General features: G+C 38.0%; 1 protein-coding gene across 1 annotated transcript; it reads right to left on the bottom strand.

The window, feature by feature from the left end:
• Nucleotides 1-2454: 2454 nt before the first annotated feature.
• Nucleotides 2455-7572, bottom strand: LOC118225333 (eotaxin-like). Its single transcript, XM_035413539.1, has 5 exons — nucleotides 7498-7572; nucleotides 7281-7370; nucleotides 5575-5695; nucleotides 3914-3984; nucleotides 2455-3357 (listed from the first exon to the last, which is right to left on the bottom strand). Exons 2-5 carry the CDS (start codon nucleotides 7351-7353, stop codon nucleotides 3338-3340), a joined length of 285 nt encoding a protein of 94 aa, XP_035269430.1. The 5' UTR covers nucleotides 7354-7370; nucleotides 7498-7572; the 3' UTR covers nucleotides 2455-3337.
• Between the last annotated feature and the right edge of the window lie 9401 nt (nucleotides 7573-16973).

Here is a 16973-nt window from a genome sequence, read left to right as displayed (position 1 = left end):
ATGTGGCTACAGAGTAAATCCATCATTGTTTCCGTCGTAGCACTTTAGACACGAGCAATATCGGAAAAATCCTAAAAATTCTTCTTATGGTGAAGAGTGCCTGACCGGCAACATGGTTAACACAGCGGCAAAATTAGGCTATATCTAGAAATACCTTTGGGGGAAAAAAACTACGGTTGAGGGTCATGGCACTCTTCACTGTAAGAAGAAATTTCAGGATTTTTTCGATATTGCTTGTGTCTTAAGTGCTGCAACGGAAACAACTATAGATTTACTCAGGACATGGTCCGGTAGCTAGCGTTAGCTGCTAGCGTTAGCTGCTGTGCAAATAGCTATGCAATTTAGTAATGTTAAAATGTCATCAAATGTAATATGAAATCTACATAAACAAATAATGACCTCTTATGTTACACATAAGAGGTTTAGCTGTTATTGTAACAATAGCAGACACCGGGAAAAACAGTACGCCGCTCACACACAAATGAGTTGAAGAGCGAGCCTGTTGCGTTAGCTCCGCCTACCCTCTCTGGCGGACCAACCACTGATGGGTGATGGAAAACGCGTCACTAACTATGCGCCGCTTGTGATTTTTTTCCCCGGGAATGTCGCCACAGACACCCAGTTCTTTAATCATAAATTATTATTATAATAATAATATAAATCAATATAATAATAGGCTCAATCACCATTGTGTTACCTAATTCGGCGATAGATAGTGACTTAACAGACATTTATTTTAATGAAAATCTTCGAGATTATTACTTTAAATTAAAAATAAAAATCATTAATAACTATGAATTACCCCCATTTTTATTTCATCTCGTTTTTGAATTCCCGGTTATGTTTTAACAGGAGGATCATGCTATCACTGCAGCGTCCTCCATCATTGAGAGCAGATGGAGCTTATGTTCCCCTCTAGAGGGCGTGCTGCTTGCCCCTTCTTTTTACTCACCAATATGCTGCACCGTCCTCACATTTTCAGAAGTATGTGACAAGAACTGGTCACTGTTCTAGCCTGTTGAGATGGGAAGAGTAGGGCCCTATAGTTTCAGCAATATAATGCATATCATGGGATTCCATAATTGATATGAAATCCAATCTGGAGCATAGGAGTGTCAGTTTGATTTGAAGGGACACTACATCAGACTGCAAATTACAATGTTTCCAAAAGACAAAGTGTAGCGCTAATCACCATAAACCGCAGAGAATTGTAACATCTGCCTCCTGGGTGAGTTAGGCTGTAGCAACATGCTGAAATGGCTGCCTGCTGTGATCGCTGCAAAGCCCTCAAAGCTTCCCACAGTACGAGACAACGCCAAGCCAACTCATTTTTACTGTTTTTCAGCTATCATTCCTTGAATTACAGAATGTTCTAGAAAATTGTGTGGCGCTCACTCTACCATGCTTGAACTACAAGGTGCAACGATGCATTCATAAGGGGGGGGGGGGGTTTATTTAAGACATGAATATTGAACAACAATGAATAAAGTGAAAACCAAATTTTAGTGTAATGAAATTCAGTCTATGCATTTCCTATTTTAGGAAAATATTTTTAAAAATAAAGCAAAAATAAAATGGGTTTTCCGGGGGCCTATAGGACAATCGTGTCAAGTGGAGCTAGGAATAAGTGTTTTAAGGATTAGGCTACTAGTCTCCTGGCAGCCCAAATTTAACATTTATAAGTAAAGGAAAGCAGAGAAGTTTGATGATGAAACAAACCAGTAAACAAAAGAAAACATGTGCTTCTGCAGAGAGGCAGTGGTATATTCATGAATGTGCTGGTTTGTATGTGCATGTAGGCTATGTGTTTGTGTGTGCCCACAAAGGGTGGGGGGTAGTTGGATTTTGACAGCTCTGATCTTGCTGCAAAGACAGGAAATCATGGTTTTCTAGGTATCTCACACTCAACAAGTGCTTCTGTGAATTCCCCTGCAGCTGAAGACCTGACCACCGAGGCGGTGTCATTGACCACGATCAACATCATTAAGTGGCACTTGTGTGGCTCGGAAAAAGAGGGGACATTATAGATCTATGGGTTAATGCAACCACATGGATAATGACAACAGGAAAATGAAAGATCACTTCTAGTGGAAGATAATTATTAATAATTAGTGAATCACCAGTGAGCCAAATATGACACCCACAGCACGCTTCCCACTATGCTAAGTATTCAAAAAAACGTGCATAGATCAAATATGTGGTTTATGTCTGTAGCTTGTATGCTGTGAAGGGTATAATAAGTCAAAGTGTGGACCCAGGGCCACAAAACAAAACCATTTGGTAGATAATGAATTCAAATGATCAATGTTAACAATGCTTTGTGCTAAAAAGTTTAAGGTAAAATGTATTAAAGAAATTATGAAAGAACTTAAACACGTGTTAAACAACCTAATTTTGTTACCTTTTTGTTATCCTTTTTATCAAATTGTTTGCAATATAACACAACAAGCACAATTTGAAAATGAGAGGTTTATTCAACATGGCATACACAGCTATTTATGATATAATGTGGCTCAAGAGGATACACAATTCCTGCAAAAATGAAAAGCATCTAATTAAGAAAAATAAACTGCTTGTTAAAATTCTAGGATTTCAACTATGGTCAGAACAAAAACCAGCATACACAGGGGGACCCCTGGACTGAGGTTCAGAACTACTGACCTAAAGTACCACAAGAAACTTTATATTGGGAGTTTAAGATCTAGACAAAGTGCTTCAGTTGCTGAAACCAAAAGTGATATACTAACAGATCAAACAGCGCATTGAGAAATTATATTTATCTATGTTCAGGATAAAAATGTTGACGAGTAAATAAAAATGACTTGTGAAGAACATGCAGCTGAACGCACACATGGAAGATGCTTAAATATGCAAAAAGAAATCAGCTTCAGTGAGGTGATGCTTACAAAACCTGGCAAGCCTGTTAATCGCACAAAGCCTGCACAGGATTTCAGTTGGGCTGTTATTAAGTCTTTAGCTTGCTCCGGTTAAATGTTATGTTTGCAAAGTCCCAACATAAAGCTAGTTCCAAGGATGTGAACAAGTACTTAGGATCAAAATTGAATCAACAGGCACATTTTGTTGATTGAAAAACTAAAAACTTGGGTTTTGCTTCACAGATGCTAGTAAAGAAATACAGTAAATAAATACAGTATAGTGTACAGTATAAGCACATATTGGCGTACAGCATAATCTAAGAAAAACAAATATAGAATTTAGTTTTTTCTTAAACTTAACTAATAGTCAGGGCTAAAGTAAGATGCAGTAATAATCAGGGAAAAGAAATTGCCTGGAAGAAAACCTTGAATCCATTCCAAAGCCCATTTCCACATTGTCCTCACGATTGTTTCTGCAATTCTGAGAAAAAGGAACCAAAATCACCATATAATTCCCATCGTGCTGACAGGGCACATCACCCAATCTCCCAGGTCCACTAAAATTCTCACACTGTTCCTGCATCAATTACTCAGTCACAACAAGGAATCTTCGAATGATGAAACAGAATATACATTTTAAAGTATGAAAGGTTATATTAAATAATTAAATACAAACCAATAAAAACTTCCTGGCAGCCCCAATTTAACATTTATAAGTAAAGGAAAGCAGAGAAGTTTGATGATAAAACAAACCAGCAAACAAAACAAAATATGTGCTTCTGCAGAGAGGTAGTGGTCTGTTCATTAATGTGTTTGTTTGTGTGTGTGCGTGCCTGTGTGTGTAAGTGTGTGTGTATATGTTTGTGTGTGTGTGTCGATGGTTGTACTGGTGTGGGTCTATATGTGCGTGCGTGTGTGTGTATGTACATGTACATTTTAAAGTATGAAAGGTTATATTAAATAATTAAATACAAACCAACACAAACTTCCAATTTTGCTAAATGGTGTCTATAAAATATACTGCATTATTATTGTACCTTCTAGTTTCTTTTGTACCCAGCGTGCCTTGGGGTCAGTGCAAAATTTTTTTTTGTTCTTTGCCTGAAATCTGGAGAGGTGAAAGCAGATGTCAAACAACTAAATTCAACAGTAATTCTAAATATATATGCATGTTTAGTAATAGTCATTGTTTGCACATTTTTCCAGCATGCGGCACAAATATTTTAGGACACTGTTTTTATGACATGGTTTTTTATAAAAATTATTATTATTAACGTTATTAATTGACATGACTTTATATTCCTAGATATTCCCCAAGGACTGAAGGGTAAAAACGTTAGGGATTGGATTGGTTGGCAGTGGCAAACTCAAAGTTTGGGAGCTTATAATATTAAAATATGATACATATTTAAATTACCTGGCACAAGTCAAAAGGACTTACAATATCATGGTATATTAATTGTACATGCATCACAGTGCAATAACTAACAATGAACTATATATGTGAATCGGTACAGGGCAGCCAGTAACAAATTAATGAGAAACAAGGTGAAATTCAGTAATTTGCAAGAATAAGTAGTGAATACGTAATGCATAAATATGTAAAAAATATGTTATACTTTTTTTATTCACAACTATCATTCCTGCTTTCAATGAAATAGATTTAAGAAGACATTACATTACATTAGAGGGATTTCGCAGACACTCTTATCCAGCAGAATGTATGCTGAAGCAATGCAGGTTAAGTACCTTGCTCAAGAGTACAACGGCAGTGACTGACCGGGGAATCGAACCTGTGACAGGTTACAAAACCAACTCCTTACCCAATATACACTGCCTGGCCAAAAAAAAAGATGCACACTAATATTTTGTTGGACCTCCTTTAGCTTTGATTGCACCACGCATTCGTTGTGGCATTGTTTCGACAACCTTATGCAACGTCACAACATTTATTTCCATCCAGAATTGCATAAACTTTTGGCCGAGATCTTGTATTGACGACGGGACAGTCAAACCACTCCGTAAAGTCACATCCCAAAGACTTTCAATGGGGTTAAAGTCAGGACTCTGTTCTGGCCAATTCATATGTGAAAATGATTCCTCATGCTCCCAGAACCACTCTTTCACAATTTGAGCCCGATGAATCTTAGCATTGTTGTCCTGGAATATGCCCAGGGTCAGGGAAGAAAAAATCCATTGATGGGATAACTGAATCCCAAACTCTACCATCTTTTTTATATTGAAATGTATTTTGAAATGAATTGTATACTACATTAATGATCCTGATAATCAGACAATCTGGTAATCTTGAAAAGTCTGAATCTGGATCAGGGTGATCCTATCCTGAATTGCTTTGAAATACCAGGACAAAATGTGGCTGAGTTGTCTGAACTTGGATCACAAAATATGGGATTTCAAAATCTGATCGGATCTGATTGAGATAAAAAGTTTTGAACTCCTGAGCCCATATCATAACACTGCCTCCAGAGGCTTGTACAGTGGGCACTGTCCAAACAAAAAATCCAAATGGCGACTTTTTTTTGGCCAGGCAGTGTACCACACTGCTGCCTCACTCAAGACCCGGCCCAGTCATGCATTTTTAGCATGATCGTGGGTGTGCCATTTTTGCGGTGCATGAAATATAAAATATAACTGTGGATAAGGACAATTAAGAAGCAAATAAATAATAAGAGCTCACATGATGGCATCCACGCAAGGACCCAAGGCGTTCTGGCGTGTGTAGCTGATAATCTTATGGGGGATTTCGCTCTTCGCCACTGACGTGCAGCACCGGGTGGTGATCTTAGACGGACGACGAGCTGAAAACAGATCAGAGAGTCAATATCAGTGGCTTTGAATTGAAAAGTTTTTAAATTCCAGCAAGGGGTCCAGAAAGCCAGTCCCCTGATTCTGTTTTATATACAGTACCAGAAACTAGCTTGCTCTGACAACCATCTGAACAACACAGAACCATGGGGCGGCTGAAACCGGTTAAAGAGTTTAAACATTACAGTCTGTGGTTTGATATTTTAACAGTGTAGTAAGATGCACATTGTATTGCCTGGATATGTCAGATTAAAAGGCCACTCCTCCACATGTACACACACACACACAGTACACTCACATATTTCCACAAACACATTCAAACTGTCCGGGATATAAGAAGCAGAATATCTGTTTTCAAAAGGAATCCTGTGTTTTACTATTTATAGTCCTGCTGTACATGATTGCTAGGCATGATACTTACAGTTGGTCAGCTATGCTGCAATGCCACACACAAGTGGAATAAGCCTTATTGCAAATCCCCAAAAGCCCTTCCTGTTTAAAAGGTACTGGAAGGATGGATGAACATATAGGCAAAAGATGTTTTGAGCTGAACACATTTCCCTTATCAGTACAAAAGTAGCAAAAGGCACTCACCCATCCCCCATCACACTACCCATCTTGCCATAAAACCACAGGGCAAGGGCAAAACATGCCCACACTGATAGGAAGAAAAAACTTGACTATTTGGTGAAGCCAGCATTAGGTGTGAGTGTGCATAGTTAATGAAAACCTATGTAATAATTATATATAATATATATAATCCTAATAGCCAATTTAATATAAAGCATGAATGAATATCCATGGAAAAAAGTCTTTCTTAGTTATTTTGGCTTAATAATGTAAGCTTGTTCTGGGTCTCATTATCTACAACTGTTCTTTGGTACAAGAACCTGCACTGATTGTGCAGTGGGATTTTATACCCTCTGAACCCTGTTAAATCTTTTTCAGTGAGTCAACAGTGTTGGCCTGCCTCTCCAAATGTCTGTGAAAATGAAACGACTGAAATTCAAATGAAACACTTGAGAGGGACTTGTATATGACCCCCACTTTGTGCTGTGAATTCAGTATCAATATTAATTCCCTCCATTGTAGGAAAGGCTTTCCAAAACCCGGTAGGATTTCTGTTCTAAAAGAAGAGTTGAATGAGATGACACGTCAGCCAGCTGGTGATCGTCACGACAGCCACGATCGGCATGCGCAGAAAGATGCTTGGGAAATTAAATTAAACACTTTGTCTGTGTACTGTAAAGCTGAACAAGGTATGAACTAAATGGACATATGGAAGACGCACTCTTCCAGGCTGACTACAGAAAGCATGTCTTGCATTTACAGGTCCATCGCCCTTACAGTTAGATATAAAAGCACTCCCGTAACGAGTACAATAAAAATCACGAATAATATTCTGTATATGCACAGAATGATCTATCGATGTTTTATGTCTCTAAATCAAATATATTCTTGTAAGAATAATGCATTTTAAATGCATTTAAATAAATTATTTGAAACTTAACTGCATGTTTGATTCAGGTGATAGAAGGAGTGGTACTTCAATCAATTGAAATAAATATGAATACTCACGGCTGGCTGAGGCCAGGCATCCAAAGATGACGAAGAGGGCAGCCAAAACGGCAAGCTTGCGGGAGTCAGACATTTTTTCTTTGATCTCAGCTGGCAGGAAGAGCAGACAAAGTGAGTTGCTCTTGATCAAATGTTTATGATGATTTATATAGGCCTATACGTATGCGCTCATTCAATTGCCAAGAGCTTATGATCAGGGTGGAAATGCGTCACCCACCGTGCCATGACACTGCGTATAACGCCTCCTCCCTTTGGCCCCAGCCCCCCCAACACCTCCACCCATATTCATCTAAAACCTACAATGGATAAATATAGTTGCCTCTGATGTGCCTGTGATAAGGCATCGCACATCGATGACCGCAGTATCGGTTGCACAAAAAAGCATTTTTTTCCATTAATTGCATAGGTTTACAAGTCAAATGGATGGTGTGGAGGAGAACCTCTTCTTAGGTTCTGTGGGAGTCGGCGATGTAAGAATAAAGACTAGAAATTATGATTTCTTCTAATAATCTTTTTATTCTCTTTTAATCAATAATCCTTTTCATGTACGTAGGCCTACGGGAGGTCTCCAGTACCATAAAGACACACAGAGAGCTTCTTCGAATTATGTTTTACATCCTTTTTATACAGCCAGATCTCCTCCTACTATGATGTATCTTCCCTTTAAAATAACCAATCCCAGCTTAGGTCTAACTTATCTTTCACCAGTTAGTTTAACAATAACTATTATATAATCTTCAATTTTAATCAATGACAGATATTTCACTACACACACTTACAGAGGAATGTATATGCATGACTTGAATAACAAGTATTTGTTCTCATAATTAACAATTGTTTAATATTCCAGTTCCAAAGTACATGCACTTTAAATGCATTCAATACATGCTGTAATCCAAATGAAATATTTACTCATATACACACCACCATGTTCTAACAAACTTTGTTTATATCATTACCGTTGCTGTTATTACTTTGATTTGCATTAATTTATTTTAATAGAATATAATCTATACAATTACTAGATATAGCAAATCAGTTCTTTCTAGGTCAGTATCCTTTCTCTTCTCTTGCAACTCAAAGGTCTTCTGCACAAGACTGTTTCCCAACAAAAGTTACAAAATTCCACTAAGTAAATGTTCATTATTTTTCCTGCTGCAACTGGGGTTCAAAGATTCTCTAGTCAGTATGCATTAGTGTACAAAGAGGCCACTGTCTTTCCTTAGTTACAAATTCTTAGACATAACACAGAATACCTGCTGTTCTTCATTGATCACATCACATACATTTAAATATATTCTTGATCAGTACAGTCTTTAATAAGAAGAAATTTAAAAACATTAAAAGGATGATGGAGAAGCATTATACTTCCACAATGGTCTTATGTAGGTTTCAGTTTACTACCGCCACTCATACACACGTGCACGCGCACACACATACGCGCATCGTGGTCTAGCTCAGGGGTGTAAATCCTTGCACATACTGACATGCATCTTACATGCAGTAGTGGTGTTATGTGTGGCACAATGAGTCTTTTTTAATTGGGCAGGCTGCTGTGGAGATGGGTACTTTGTTGAATTCTTGCTGTTCAAAATGGTCAACAGTTTGTACTGTTACATACTGGACACAATCTGCAAGACACCTGAGATAAGACACTGACACTGGTGCTGGTCTACATTTAGCATCCTGTTCCATGCTGAGAGAAGCCTGAACAGCTTTTCACCACAGAGACTGACTCTCATTTCCTTTACCAACACGGCGGTCAGAAATATTATTTTACATTATTTTTTTATTAGTATGTCCTGTCCGCCTTCTCTGTTCTTTATAGAAAGAAGTACTATTCATTGTAAAAAATAACCCCCTTGCCGCACTTAAATGTTAATTCTGATGTAAAAACAAAAGCCAATAAAATATGCAAATGTGTCACATCTTCATAAATAATATCATGCTGCTTTGAGCATGGGTGGCTGAAAATCACTAGACAAACCCCACACCTTCCTCTTCACCACAGCAGACAGTTTCTGTATCTTTTTCTTGTTTCAGATGTGTGAACCTTGAAATGCAGCTCTTGCACTGAGTTGACTGGTGCCCTGAAAACAGATGACTTGGTTCAAAGATAAATCATTCAGTGCCGTGGCATTGATCCACTGCGAACAAAGGGTGCCTCTTCCAGTGAAATAACATCTACTACTTGTCCTCAGCATTAGATTTTGCTGAGATAACATCTGGGATCTCACGTATATTAAATGACAACAGTTGACAACTTTTTTTCAGGTCATGTGAATTTGCGAATTGATGCCATTTTGTGCTTCAAACATGGAAGAGAATATATTACAATTCTAAAAAATTCTAAAATGAGATACTGAAAGTTTGTAATAAAAAAGATCTAGCGAAATATTTTTTCAGAGCAACTGTCTGAATAATAACATAAAAATAACTTAAATAATAACAGCATAAATAGTCTGAAATAATAACTTTTTCTAATTTTTGAGCCTACACCATACAGTGATGTGATAAAAACAGTAATCCCTCTTTCAATTCTATGGCTTACATATTTGAACATAATTAACCCTCATCTAGTCCTCACCAAAACCAAGCAGTCGATACATCTAACCTCAACACAAACTTTACTTTGCCATTATTTTTGAAACACAAGTAAGGCCTGCTGTGAGTGATAACGACATGAACTATTTCATGCCTAATGCCGTATCACACAGAATGTAATGTTACAAAATTATCTATGTGTCTTTATAAAGTGGCATATATGTTTACTGTGCTAATCTGGAGTGCAGATGGAGCACGGATAAAACTAAACAAATAGCTTGTGCTGTGTGAGGTGACAGAGTTCCGACACTTGCTTTCAGTTTTGTACCTGATGCATATGTATGTACAGGCTTCTGTAATGTTGCTAGGTGCTTGATCAAACCATCTGTTGAAGACTACTGTTTTAGAAGGGTTCTTATAAATGGACTAAACCAAACCCAGCCCTGCTCCACTCATTAGATCAGAAGACGCTGGTTTACTAGCAAACTTAATTGGACGCATTAGCTGTTTAATAATTTAGTTGTTAATGGCTGTATGAAAGACAGACCACATCATTCCATTATAATGAAATATATTTAAACATTTTCTTGCATGCTCATGTAAAATGTTTAATATTCCATTTTTTATTTAGTTTCTGAAGGTTGCTAATTGGGTGCAATGTAGAGCCCAACCGATGCCAGATTTTTGGGTCCGATGCCGATCCCGATTTTGGAGAGTCCTAGCCCACCGATTACCGATGTTTTGACCGATATTTTGTCAAAAAGAGCAACATCTTCAAATCAATTTGAAAAACTTATATTGTATTAAAGTTTCTATATTTAAGAACATTTAACTTATAAGCATAATATTCTTATTATATATTCTCAGTAAGTTAAATGAATTATATTTTCTTATTTTATTTCTACTACATGATCTCAAAGAGTAAGACATTATCTAGCGGAGCTAATGAGTGAATCAAGTGTAACGTTAGATGAAATTAAATTGACTGGATGAAAATACTTGAAAAAAAAACTACAATGCGCTTTCGTGCAGGTTACCCGCGCTAACTGTTTGCTGATTGCCTTCTCCAACAGCAATCCTTCTCTCATTTTATCACGACAAAGCTAGATAACATGGTTTAAAATGATCCACGTTAGAAGTGTTTTATCGGCGTTTTTACTGTCTGGTTAGCTTGCTACGATGACTCGTGACTAGATGACACACTCGCTTGCAATAACGCGTTGGCTATTGACACAGCATCATATAGTAGCTAACATCATTATCTCAGATTTAAAAAAAACAAATGTGTGATGCATTCAATCACCATTTTATTTTGGCTGGTTATTTATTTGAGAATACAGCGATGTCCTCTGTAAATGTAGATCCTACGCTGCTTATGTGCTCACTGCCACTTCGTAAAGGCTTGCTAGCCAGCTAGCTTGCTAAAGTGAACCGAATATGTTAGCTAGTTCGCTCGCTTGATAATGAGGATTGATAAACATAGTGGTCGTATAAACGCATTTAATTAAAAACGTTCACTAAATATACATACCTTTATTGCGGCAATCAAATCTGTGCAGACAAGTCTTGCAGTGGAGAATATTGGATGAGGCACGAGTGACAAACGTCTTATTAGAGAAGTAGCGCGTCAGCTGCTGCAGTTCACACTTGTATTAGAGCTCCCTCTACTGGATAATTCTAGTAAATAGCAACTACAACGTTCAAACAGACAAGTACAGATAAATCATCGTTTTTTTGTTTATTATACTTATTAAAATATCGGGACACATCGGCGGCATAACTGCCGATCCCGATGTCGTCAAAAAAGTCAAATAATGGCCGATATATCGGTCGGGCTCTAGTGCAATGTCTAATAATGTGCATGAAGCGTAAGCGTCTTGACTTGACGAGTTTGGTAGTCCATTAAATTGAATCACCACTTTAGCGGACGAATTACCACTTCGGTGGATTTTCACGCTATGGACAGACAGTAGCCTGAACCTCAGCGCACATCCAGAGCTCGTATTTGTAGATAATCAATACTATTGTGACCTATTCAAATGTAATTACTTGAAATCATATACCGAAATATACCACAAATGATGCTATTTTAATAGGCTACACGAAAAATTATTTTAAAAACATCAACATGAGCCTAGGCTACTGCATACTGGGTGATATAGTTCATTTCAGTAGCCTAGTAGTCAATGGGCTACCAAACTCGTCAACCGAAGACACTTAAGTCTATCCAACGCGTCGAATAGTGACGCCAAGCTGCAATACTTGAAGAGTTGGGGTGAGTATGTGTTCTTCTGAAGGTTGCTAATTGGGTGCAATGTCTAATAATGTGCATGAACTGTGAATACAACATGTTTTTTACACAGCAGTTAACAAATTGTCGTTTTAAATAAATTAATTAAATAAACTTGTCTTAAATAAGTTTAACACCTTTAAATACAAATACACTTCAGAATCGATAGAATAAGCCTACAATAAATATTCTAAAACATAAGTACCCCTGAGTATCATAACTAAACAATTTAAATGAAGTGAAAAAATTTGAAAATCTAGTTGTCCATAAGGATTCTACACCAAGCATTCTCAATAGAACTCAGGTCAGCCCTTACTGTTGTTTGCTTTCTAAATAGAATTATTAGTAGTCAATTATGTGGCTGGCGCGTGTGAGTTCATTGGTTGGTCTTGTTACTTCAGCTGTTTGGCTAGAGCGTGTCAGTTCATTGGTTGGGCTTGGTACTTCAGCAGTTTGGCTGGAGGGTGTCCGTTCATTGGTTGAGCTTGTTACTTCAGCAGTTTGGCTGGAGCGCGTCCATTTATTGGTTGGGCTTGTTACATCATCTGTTTGGCTGGAGCGTGTGAGTTCATTGGTTGGGCTTGTTACTTCAGCAGTTTGGCTGGAGGGTGTCCGTTCATTGGTTGGGCTTGTTACTTCAGCAGTTTGGCTGGAGCGTGTCCATTCATTGGTTGGGCTTGTTACTTCAGCAGTTTGGCTGGAGGGTGTCTGTTCATTGGTTGGGCTAGTTACTTCCGCAGTTTGGCTGGAGGGTGTCCGTTCATTGGTTAGGCTTGTTACTTCAGCAACTTGGCTGGAGCGTGTCCATTCATTGGTTGGGCTTGTTGCTTCAGCAGTTTGGCCTTTCAGTATATTTATTGTGCCAGCGAATGATTTGCTAGGTGCTTTTTGCTCTCTGGTTGAGACAGTAGTTCCTGTGGAGTACTGTGGAACAGATGATGTTGGGGATATCTGGTTTCTGCGGGATCTCCTGAGAGAGAGAGAAAGAGAGAGAGAGATCATAATTGTGAGTGAGCATAATATGCTCTATCACCAGGTTTCCAAGGTTGACCTATTTTTTCTTGTTCTCTGTTAGTCTACTATCATTTTCATCAGCTTGAAGGCACAACCTAACTAAACATGGAGATGGGCTGCACATATTCTTCTTTTGGACTCAACTAACACCAGTGACACTGGAAACTGTGGAGCTGTTTTCATACAGTTTCAGTGACTTACTCAAATTGGCGAATCTTCCGAAGAACCCAGGCTTGTTTCACATGGATGCAGACCTCACCTCTCTCTGTTTCAAAGCTGTCAATACAAAGGGAAGACTTACAAGTTGATATTTTCAGCAACAGTATCCACTGTATATAAAACTAAATATGGCATAAAAAAATGTATTTGAAAAAAACTTTGAGGGAATTTTATTTGTTGGAAAATTTTGCCTTGATTGTGAAAATGTGTTATATTTTCTGTTTACTTAGCAGGCTCCAGAGAGACGAAAGTACAAGATCTAATAAAAGCAGAACATGCATATAATTTCTGTTTCTACACCAGGATTCATAAGCAATTGTAGCCATGCACCTTGCATAGTGAACCTGAATTTCCTCAATTTAATGATTTAATGCCCCCAACCCAGCCCCCCCCCCCATATTTGTTATAATCCCACTTTCATAATCGCTAAACCACAGCTGCTGCCACTGAGCGACAAGTGAAATTGTACAGTTCTTACATGACAGCTCTGACACACGGGGGGTCCCATTTCTGTATTCTGTAGCCAGTGATGGAGCCACTGATCTCCATCCTAGATACCTCCGTGCAGCAGGTCTGAAACTTCTGTGCATCTGCAGAGGGTGAAATCCATAAGACTACTGTATATCAAGAGTATACATTGGTACAAAGAGTATATTCCGTGAAAAAAATATTAGTTTTTACCCCTCAGCCATTTCATGTGTTACAGCTGTGGCATAAAATTACCTATAACAATCTGAAAGGAAAGTATCACGCTTCGATCACAGCTTAAACTCAAACCATGAAATGCACTGTCACATATCATATCATATATAGACCATATCACATATATAAATGGTCAGCACATTCATGGATGTATGGATATCCAAGTTTGTTATCTTATTCAAACTGCAATTGAATATAGTTATATAAAGATAAACAGCATAGTCATTGAAACAGATTGTTACAGATTGTTTGTGAAACCAAAAAATTTAACAAAGTCAAGTAGGCAAGCTGTAGTTTTGGGAGAAAAATGCACTGATAATGTTGAATTAAAATTCCATTGCAATTCTCATTTACTGTACCTGTCCCGGCCACAATAAACGTTGCAATGACTCCAATTATTGCAATTCCGCTTAGTTTCTGGTGGTTCTGCATGTTGCCCGGTAGAATCTTTCCTTGATTTTTGGGGATTTGTGTCTGGCTGTCGACTACAGTAAGTACTACTGTGAGTGGTCAGACAACCTTTATAGCACAAAATACAGAACTAACTGGAGATGTAAATGATCCATTTCCGTCTTTCCCTTTTTGTGAATGAATCACCGTCTTTTCTGCGAAGTCAACAAGTTGGGATTTAGAGGAAATTAACTGTTAGGATGTGTGGTCATTTCATATTGTTAAAAGGAGAAACCAGTCCAGTTGGTCTGTGCATTAGCTTTTTTAAGCTAAGATACTGTTTTGGTCAATGCTGTGATCTGATCATCCAGTCAATAATCTAATGCAGTGACTTTCTCCAGAGAGACATAGCTGTCACCTTGGGGTGTCACCTTTCCTGACTGGGCCAGCGTAATGAGGTTATTCTTAATAATCAAGAACTTTGCTCATTGTATGGAATGCTTATAATTAAAAGCTTGTTCTGGTAGCCAAAAAAGCATGTTTAAGGTGTCAACAACAAGGCTGGCGTTTATATTTTATGACGTTTATGAAAACACAATCCTTATTTAATGACACAAGTTGTGATTTACAAGTACAATAAACAAAGCAATACACAACTTCACACTATAAGTAACAAACATACACAGCAACAGACGTCTAGGTTTACAAATTAACTATTAAAGAAAATAGTTCGCCTATATTGTAATATAGAGAAAGCTACATTCAAACCACGTAAGGAGTATGTATTCTTAAAATTCATTAAGCACATGAAATAACTTGAGCTAAACATGTGACATGGGCCTGAACTGAGTCAGCTGTGTCTGAAAATCCATTCTCTGGAACTTCATTGAAAGCAAGAGTTAAGGACCGGACATTAATTGAGTCCAGGCCATTGTGACTATACACAAGAGGAGTTTCCAGCCGTTTGTGGTCATGCCATGTGCTGTGCTTATGAAAAGAGGAAGGAACTCAGTTTAATCGGAAACCAGTCACATTGCACAACGACAGCAAAAATGGGTGACTAGGGTATGGTTGGGACTGGGTGGTTGGGAACACATATAGATTGGGGAGGAGTAGATTAGCAATGGGGGTTTCCAGGATTTCATTATTTAAAAATCTGTGTAACCCAAACCCAGATGAGACAGAGGTCACCATAAACTCCTTGTCCATAAATAAAATTTATCACTGTATTCCATGTCAAACATCAGTGCTTCATGTAAAAAGATTCTTTTAATTTCCTTCATTTATTGGGATGGCAGGTATGCCATCTGCCAAGTTATGCCTGGGCAGGCACGCTCCATACCTATACAGCACTGAGAGTTTGGCGTTTCAGGGTTTAAAATTTGTCAAACAAATAAACAAATTTTAAAAGCTCAATTGCAAAGCAATGCTAGTGCTACCCAATGTTTCTTAAATTATTTCATGTACAGTAACTTGGCCTGGTTTTGTGATCTTACCATCTGAAAAGAATGTGGTTTAATTTGTGAGCTAAAATAACTTGTAACTTGGCCTCATTTTGATATCAATACTTCATATCACTGCTTATTCACAATTTTGAAGTGCCTTTTTGAATCCCCCAGTGGATATTTTGTAGAAGCCCTGCTATATGTGTATTGATTCCTATTTTCATATATTAAAAATGTAAAAATATTTTTATATATTTATGATTGTTCTTCCCCACACTGGACATCTCTGGTTTATCAAAGGTGGTGGTAGCATTTACGCTACTCACTTCTGTAACCCAAGGGTACACTACAATTTGTGTACAAAGATACTGTTTTATCTGTTTAGTAAAATGGCCTGCTTGATGTTGTCCTGTTTTCCGTTATGAACCAAAAATAAGGGGTGGAAAATATGAGTTCACAGCCACAGAACTTCCCTTTTCATTCTCAAACCATTCTGACAGCAACCCACTGACCAGGCTGAATATAATGTAGGGATGACTGTTCAAACACTGCCGACTGAAACAAATTCACTGTTGAAATAAACTGATTTGCTAGTGTGCTCTGAAATTAAGAAAAGTGGAAATAGAATTAAGTCTGCGGTGGCGTGTGCTCGATCGCCGTGCTTTTAGAGCTGAGAGCTAGGGCAGCAGACTGAGGCTTCCACTCCAACAAGAGGCTGCAATTAGACAATTAGAACCTGAGGTGAAATTAAGACCAGAGACCCACTGATTCTCACTAGAGTGGATATGACACTGTTTGACCAATTCTGTGCTGGTGTGTGCATAGTCCTGCAGCTTGTGACACCTTTCTATGAGGACCAAATCAAAAGCCTGAGTCTCAAATGGTTGAGTGATGCAAAGATTTTAACTGGAAGTGAGGCAGCAGCAAACTGTCTGTAAGCATATTTTTGTGGGCTGGGCTTGCAACCCACTGGATTTGCATTCTGAGAAAAATATGTTTAGGGTAAATGTTAAGTGGTTTTGGGGGAGTTCACACCTTCTACATCCTTCAGAATGATGCATAATCAGAATTATTTCTGTAAGTTGCCGA

The sequence above is a fragment of the Anguilla anguilla genome, chromosome 4, assembly GCF_013347855.1.
Source record: "Anguilla anguilla isolate fAngAng1 chromosome 4, fAngAng1.pri, whole genome shotgun sequence".
In the NCBI taxonomy this organism is placed as follows: domain Eukaryota; kingdom Metazoa; phylum Chordata; class Actinopteri; order Anguilliformes; family Anguillidae; genus Anguilla; species Anguilla anguilla.
This window is presented reverse-complemented; position numbering and strand designations above follow the sequence as displayed.

Excerpts from the sequence above, each read along its gene's own strand:
- LOC118225333 (XM_035413539.1), bottom strand. The coding sequence starts at position 7,353 with ATGTCTGACTCCCGCAAGCTTGCCGTTTTGGCTGCCCTCTTCGTCATC. Across the intron at positions 5,696-7,280 it reads ATGCCTGGCCTCAGCCAGCC|CTCGTCGTCCGTCTAAGATC; the intron begins GTGAGTATTCAT and ends ATCTGTTTTCAG. Across the intron at positions 3,985-5,574 it reads CCTTGCGTGGATGCCATCAT|ATTTCAGGCAAAGAACAAAA; the intron begins GTGAGCTCTTAT and ends TCACCTCTCCAG.